Source organism: Echinops telfairi, unplaced genomic scaffold (genome assembly GCF_000313985.2).
Source record: "Echinops telfairi isolate 266 unplaced genomic scaffold, ASM31398v2 ScPeMD7_3533;HRSCAF=4204_1, whole genome shotgun sequence".
NCBI lineage: Eukaryota > Metazoa > Chordata > Mammalia > Afrosoricida > Tenrecidae > Echinops > Echinops telfairi.
In genome coordinates this window covers 16,512,764-16,520,473 of record NW_022107432.1, presented here as the reverse complement: position 1 = coordinate 16,520,473, position 7,710 = coordinate 16,512,764, and the positions used below count along the sequence as shown (strand labels likewise).

At 40.2% G+C, this 7,710-nt stretch overlaps 1 protein-coding gene across 1 annotated transcript in view; it reads right to left on the bottom strand.

Annotated features, from left to right (window-relative positions):
* RHAG (Rh associated glycoprotein) overlaps positions 1–6,100 on the bottom strand; it is a 28,487-nt gene extending 22,387 nt beyond the window's left edge. The window contains exon 1 of the mRNA XM_004696366.1: positions 5,947–6,100. Within this exon, the coding sequence (XP_004696423.1) occupies positions 5,947–6,100 (154 nt within the window). The remainder of the gene's footprint in view (positions 1–5,946) is intronic.
* Positions 6,101–7,710: the final 1,610 nt, after the last annotated feature.

Genomic DNA, 7,710 nt, shown 5'->3' with positions numbered 1-7,710 from the left:
TAGCCTTCTACAGACCGAGTGCTCAGAATTCAACATCCGCCCTAGTAGAGGGTAAAGCACTGGGCTGGGCTGTTGAAAGGAGGGGCAGCCTGTACCGTCAATATGTTACTGTTTAGACGAGAAATGACCCGAGTTGCACAGATGCTGTGGCAATGGCAAAAACGATCCATGCTGAGAAAAGAAACATGGTGCCAACAAAGCCCCATGGGGATTAGAGGAAGAAGACGGGACTCCAGGCGGGAAGGTCAGAAGAATGGAAGTCAACTGAGCCTGAAAAGAAAACCTCCAGCCAGTGTGGTGTTGTGATTGTTAGATGCCATCTGATCGATAGGCACTGTACTCATATGGACCCCATGCAGCAGAGTAGAAGTGCCCCACGGGGCTTTCTTGGCTGTAATCTTTGCAGGACGATTGCTACATCTTTTCCCATGAACCACTGGGTAGGTTCAAATTGTGAACCTTTGGGTTAACAGCAGAGCAGCCAAGTGTTCTCTGCTCCTTGAAACAGAACAAGCACAACACAAAAGGGTAGCGCAAAGCTGGGAATGAGTTTGTCCTGGAGTTTCCCTTTGGTGACGTGCATAAGGTTGTGATCCTTCCAGTCACCACACCGGCAGGCCGGACCTGAGAGGAAACCGAGGGGCCTACTGCCCAGCCTCTCTTCCTGCTCCTGGCTGCCAACCTCCTCGGACTTGTTCCAACCACCTGTAAGCCTGGTAGATTCCTATGAAGGTCAAGGTGTGCAGAGGCATGCCTCACCCAAGGATATTTTAAAAGCATATCATACATTGGCGCTGACATGGCCTCCTGATAAACATGCGGAGAACAGGAAGGGAGCAGAGAGGAAACTCAAACAAGCAGCTGGGGCAGATGAGGTGCTATCAGATGCTAAACAACGTGAATCTGGGGCACACGGCCCCCCAAGGAGGTTAAGCGGTGGAGGTGGAGGTGGAGGCAGGGGAGTGGTGAGCCCATAATGATGGAGACAAGGGAATAGGAAGGGCTGTAATATTGATGGAGAGGAGGGTACAGTTTTCTAATCATGTTTGATCAATCAAATTGTAGCTTAGAGGAATTATTGTGAGGTGAATGGTGAGTAAACATGGTAGTGGATAAAGAATAAAGGAAATAAAGGAATAAAGAAAAATAAAAAGAGCAAAGAAAAAATAGAGATATGTATATATAAAATAGGTGTATTTGTTTATATATGTATACATATTACATATGTAAATACAACAAAGAAGCATATGGACTTTGGACCTCTACTTCAATCTTACCTAAGTACAAGAACAGTTTGTTCTAATAATGTGCAATGTATGATACTCACCTTCCTGAAACAATAACTGAAGACAAAATGGATGCATAAACAAATGTGGTGAAGAAAGCTGTTTGTGCCTGGCTGTTTAAAAAAAGATACAGCATCTGAGGTCTTAGAGGTTTGAAGTTAAACAAGTGGCCATCTAGCAGGGAAGCAACAAAGTCCACATGGAAGAAGCACACCAACCTGTGTGAACATGATGTGTTGAGGGAATAGGTATCAGAACTTCAAAAGCAAGCAACCAAATTGATGTGAAGGGGTGTGGACATAGTGGAGACTCAAAGCCAAGCTGTAAGATAATGAGTCAGTCGTTCCCAGAAGGACTACATGGAAGGGTTGATAAATCCAGGGTGTGGTATAGCATTAATGAACCACATAACTATCCTCTAGTTCTTTAATATTTTCTCTCTTTGCTATTTATGTTTTTTAACCTCATTAATCTTGTTATGTTCTTGTGTGTGTTCATTTGTATATTTAAGATCATTTGATACATGAAATCCAAGATAGATAAGCCTTCAGGAACAGTGACAGGAGTAATGGCTCCCTGAGCGTATGGGAAGGGGGAGGGGGAAGGGTGTGCAGGGGGGAAAGTGGGGCTGATAGCAATGATAACTTGATAACTGTATAACCACACTTGAGGGGAGCAAATATCTAAATTGTAGGAGAATGGATATATTGGATGGTGTAAGAAATGGCAAAAAAATAAATAACAACAATAATAAGTGTTCCTGGGGGGTAGGGTGGGGGAGGAAAGGGATAACAAGGAAGCTGATATTAAGGAATTAAAGAACAAAGAAAGAAACTGATCAAAACTGATTGTGGTAGCAATGATACAATAATCCTGGATGTAATTGATCTATGGAATGTTATGATATCTGTAAGAGCTCCCAATAAAATAATTAAGTAAAAAAATGACATGGAATGCATAAAATTCAATATCTTAAGAAATAGTGAATTGAGACAGACTGGCACTGGTCATTTTGAATCAGACAACCATATGGTTTGCTATGCTAAGAATTAAAATTTGATATAAAGTATGATGTTACATTCATCATAAAAGTGAAACAAAATACTTCAAAATCTATCTTGAAGCACAGTGCTGTCTGTGATAGCATAATATCCGTATGCCAACGTGTTAGTTTGGGTACTTTAGAGAAAAAAATCCACAGAAACTCATGTATAAGAGAGTTTTATATAAAGGGTAAGTGCACATCAAGAAAACATCCCAACTCAGTGCTGCCCAAGCCCACAAGTCCAACATTAGCCCATATGTCCAACACCAATCCACAAAGTCCTCCTCCATCTCACAAAGCAGATGCAATGATGCCGACAGCAGGAGGAAAGCCAAGTCAGTGAATGTGTAAGCATCTCAGCGCTGGCAGGGTTCTCCACATGGCTCCTCCAGCACCCCAGGGCTGCATCGGGGTAGGTCCATGTGGCTTCTCCTCAGGGATGTCTTGCAGGAAGTGAGCCTTGCCAGCTGAAGCAGGGAACTGGCAGCTGCACCCCGGCCCAACAATCAGAAAGCAAGAGACCCAGGAACTAGAAAGGCGAGCTCACCAAGCCATTTATCTCTCCCCGCTTCAATTAACCCCACATGTTTTTCTTGGCCAGGTTGGCACAATAAACTTTAACTAACTCAACTAACAAGGAAGATTCATTCATACTATGATTCAAATTTATGCACGAACCACAAAACACAATGAGTTAAGAAGTTGAAGAACTCTACCAACTTTTGCAGGCTGAAATTGACCAGATATACAATCAAGATGCATTGATTATTACTGGTTATTAGCGTGAGAAAGTTAAATATCGAGAGGAAAGATCAGTAGTTGGAAAATATGCCTTGGCGATAGAAACTGGAGATTGCATGATAGAATTTTTCAACGCCAATAACTTATTAATTTTAACAAATATTTTTCATCACCATAAATAGTGCATATATATGTGGACCTTGCCAGATAGAATACACACGGGCCGGGGGAATCTACCAGAACCTGCCTCATGCGTAGGATACAATCTTGCCTGCTGAAAAGCAAGCATACTTGAATCACTTGCTGATGAAGACCAAAGACATCAGTATGCACTACAACTCAATGCAAACAAAACCCAAATCCCCACAAATGTTCCAATAACAATATCATGATGAAAGGAAAAAAGACTGAAATGATTAAAGACTTCATTTTACCACTATCCGTATCAATACTAATAGAAGCAAGAGATCAAAGGATGGACAAATCTCCTTCACAAGCCTTCTTTAGATGTCACTTTGAGAACTAATGTGTGTCTGATCCAAAATATCATATTTTTACCCACCTCATGTGATTATGAAAGCTGAACAGTGAGTAAGGAATAATGAAAGAATATTGTTTCATTGAATTATGTTGTTGGAGAGGAATACGGACTGAAGACAACAAACAAATCAGTCTTGAAAGAAATACAGTCACAGTGCTCCTTACAAGCAAGGATTGAAAGACTTCATCTCACATCCTGTGAACATGTTCTCATGAGGAACAGCTCTCTGGCAAAGGACGTCATGTTTGGTAAGACAGAGGGCCAGTGAAAAAGAGGAAGACCTTCAACAAGATGGATCGACCAGAGGCTGCAACAATGCGCTCAAACATGACAGCAATGTAAGGACAGTGCAGAGGCAGGTGGTGGTCTGTCCTGGTTTACGTATTAGGGTCACTATGGTTCAGAACCACCTCCAAGGGTCCTCGAAAACACAGAAAATAAATGATAAATTTAGCGGATTTCCATGTTACTTGCATGTTGAAGTATGAGGGTGATGTGATTTTTAGGCTATTAACAAATTTAACCATATTTGGTGACTTTTCTCTCCAAATCCATTTTTGGTACCCTGGAATTCTGAGTTGAAGATTGACTCTGAAGGAGCTTCGTGACTGGGACTGAAAGAGGTCATCTTCAACGACGCACCTGGATGCTTACGTTCTTAGGATATATATTTTTTAATAACACAAATCTTAGGATTCTATTTTTGATACTTGCTTTCTTATTCCATATTGTAGGTCTAGTTTACCATGTGTGTCAGGCAGACCTTATAACAAAGGGATCCTATTTAAAGAAACATGCTGAAGGTAGTACATACTTTGTACTTAACTGGAATGTTGATTAGATCAGTAAATGGATGAATAAATGAAATATGTACAATCATGCAGAGTTGAAGCTCAGTAGAATTAGAACTAACTAACTTTCAAGTTATGAAATATGTTTAATCGAGGAACTTTTTGGATATTTATGTAGTACATGATGGAGAAGGTGATCCTGCTTGGAAAAGTAGAGGGGTAGCAAAGGAGGGTAATGCCCTCATGGAGTTGAATTGACACAGAAGTTGCAACAATGGGCACAAGCACAGGAAAAATTGTGAGGAAGGTGAAGGATTGGGCAATTTTTCCTTCTGTTGTGTCTAAGGTTGCTATGGTTAGGAACCCACCTAACAATAACAACAACACGTGACATAAAGAGATCTAGAGTTGAAGTGTGAGTCTCTGAGTTACGATGCTAACTGCTCAGCTAACTCGAAGTTGTGTATGTTGACTAAGACACTTTGTAGACTAGATTATAATTTTAGACACCATATAAATCCAACTCATTTCATTGAGTGAATTCCAGCTAGTAGTAACCCCAGGACAGGGTAGAGCTGTGCCTGGGGGTCTCTGATTCAGTAACTTTTTAAAGAAACAGAAAGCCTCATCTTTCTCCCAGATACTAATTATATTTAAGTTTTCAAACCTGTAGAAATGATAAAACATATATTCAATTTTTAAGCCTTGCACATTTGCTATAAAATGAAAAGAAATATTGCTACTATTTTAAAGATTTAATATTTTAAATTATATAAGCCACATTTAAAAACAAATAAACAGAAAACACCGATTTAAAGGGAATTCACAAGGACTTCCCTCCCTACTTAACAAAGGAATGAATGTGCCTGGCTCATGATAGACATGTATTCAATGATAGTTAGTACCATTGCATAACATATTTTTGACTCTATCCTTCCGAGCTTGAAAAGAGACTCCTTTTCCTTAGTCACCATTCCAACGGAAGGGTTCTCCTGAAGTATGTCTGTATGCTAACGCTTTCTTCCCACTCATCTCAAAGGGAAACATTTGGGTTTTTTTAGAATATTCTAAAACATCAAGACGATCTTTTTGAACTAAAAGTTCACTGACATCTTATCCAGGCTCTTTTCTCTTCACTCTTTCATTTCCATTCTACCTTCCAAATTTCCCTTTGCCTTTTTGGGGTCTGTGTGTGTGTGTGTGTGTGTGTGTGTGTGCATGCGTGTGCCTTGGTATGACACGTTTATACTGATAGAATGAAGGATTGATTCAAAAGATGATTTAACAGCAAGTAGACCACAAAGAATTGACCACTTATTTTAATTTTCAGTTTCTTTGTTCTGATCTCTCAATAGAAAGAGATTCTCTCCACACACACAGTAATAGAGAAGAAGACCAGATGTCACAGCAGACACATACAAGTACCACCCAATTCTACATGGAGGTCCTATTTCGAGCTCAAGTGGTCATAGCACTGAGCGACTTCTCTAAGTTCCCCAAGAAGCCAGCACACATAACACAAGAAGTCAATTGTCTACTTACAAGGATATAACTCAATGAATTTGTCCACGTTTGCTCCCTTGGAGGCATTGAAATGCTGACTGCTCTGATCCTCTTCATAACGAACAAATAATCCAAATAAAACAATCATGGCGATCTCCAGGCCCAGGGCCACGAGAGGGAATTTGAACCTCATGCTTTCCGAGGCAGAGGCACACTGAGGGCTTCGCAGGCTGTGCAAGGCTGATAAGAACAGAGCAGGGACTGCTCGGTTTGAGAACTGGACTGCATGTTGAAGGCACGCCGTTGCCACCGCAAGGGGACAAGTGGGCGAGTCACTACTTTTTAAAATGTTCCACACATCCTGCACTTTACGATTTGTAATCTAATGGTTGTTCCAAATGTCGATTAGATGGAGTTGCAGGGTAGAGAGAAAGAAGGCAGGTGATGAAATTGACCTATTGTACAAAAACATCTAGACTCTTAAGATTATTTTGTAAATATTTCTGAAGTGCTTATGTGTACGAGGCACTACACTAGGATCTGTACTACGACAGGAACCACAAAGAGATAAAATAGAGAACAGGTTTTTTTTAGGAATTTTAATCAAGCTATGAATACCAAAATATTAGCAAATGGTTGAATGAAAAAGTAGTGTAAGAGGTGGTGGGGTGATGACATAAAGGGGTCCATGTAGAAAAAGAATGTCTGGAAACTGATTGTGGTAGCAAATGTACAATTCTGCTGGACGTGATTGAACTGTGGAATGATTTGATATATGTATTAATCCCTATTAATTAGAAAAAAGTAGTATAAGAATAGTTATAAAAATATTAGGGAACTCAAATAGGCAACAGTCAATTTCTGCCTTGTGATAAGAACACTAGGAAAGATAGTAATAGTAGATACAAACGTTTAAAGTTAAATGCCATGAGGTATTTCACAGTTTCGTCATATTCTTTAGTAAAGCATTGTTTGTATGAACCAAAATTTATTTATCCATTTTTTCACTCGTGGGCATTTTAATTGTTTCCTTCCTCTTGCTATTGAATGAAATAGACCGTGATGGTCACCAGGGGTGTAAGGAATAGGAAGGAAAGGGGAAGTAAGAGGGTAGAGGATAGACGAGGGTCAACTTAGTGAAAAGGGAGCTAATATCTAACCAAAGGGAACTGGGAACACGAAAGAGGGATGCAGAACAAGCTAAAGGGAGGTTTGATAAATTCTTAATGTTGTAGAATACAAAGTGATGATCTGGGGGAAAAACAAAACAAAACAACAATAAAACGACACAGAATCTACCAGTTCAACAGAGAGGCAGTAATGGACTTGGACAAGCAGGGCATGTTGGAGAAATAATGATTCGTTAGGGATAGCTAGAATCCAGAGGAGTTGGGAGGGAAGGGAAACAGTGAAAGGAGGTAAAATGAGCTGGCCGTGGTTTTACATGGTCTTTCATTGAATATTAAGCACCCCTATAACTCCCCAACAAAAGTTGCTGTTGAAGAGATTCCAACTCATGGAAACCCATGTGTGTCAGAGTAGAACTGATCCATAGAGGTTTTAAAGACTGTGTTTTGTTTGTTTGTTTGTTTGTTTTTGCAGAAGTAGATCTCTTGGCCTTTTTTTTGAGACACCTCTGGATAGGCTTAAATCTCCACACTTTCCGTTAGCAGGCACGTTAGTTAGCTGTTTGAAGCACATAGAGACTTTAGAACCCTGACCAAAATGTGTTGTTGCCATCTGCTCTTTTGTTAGGCCAGTTGGTGTTGGCTTATCACTCAGTCCTAAGAACAACATGGCGAA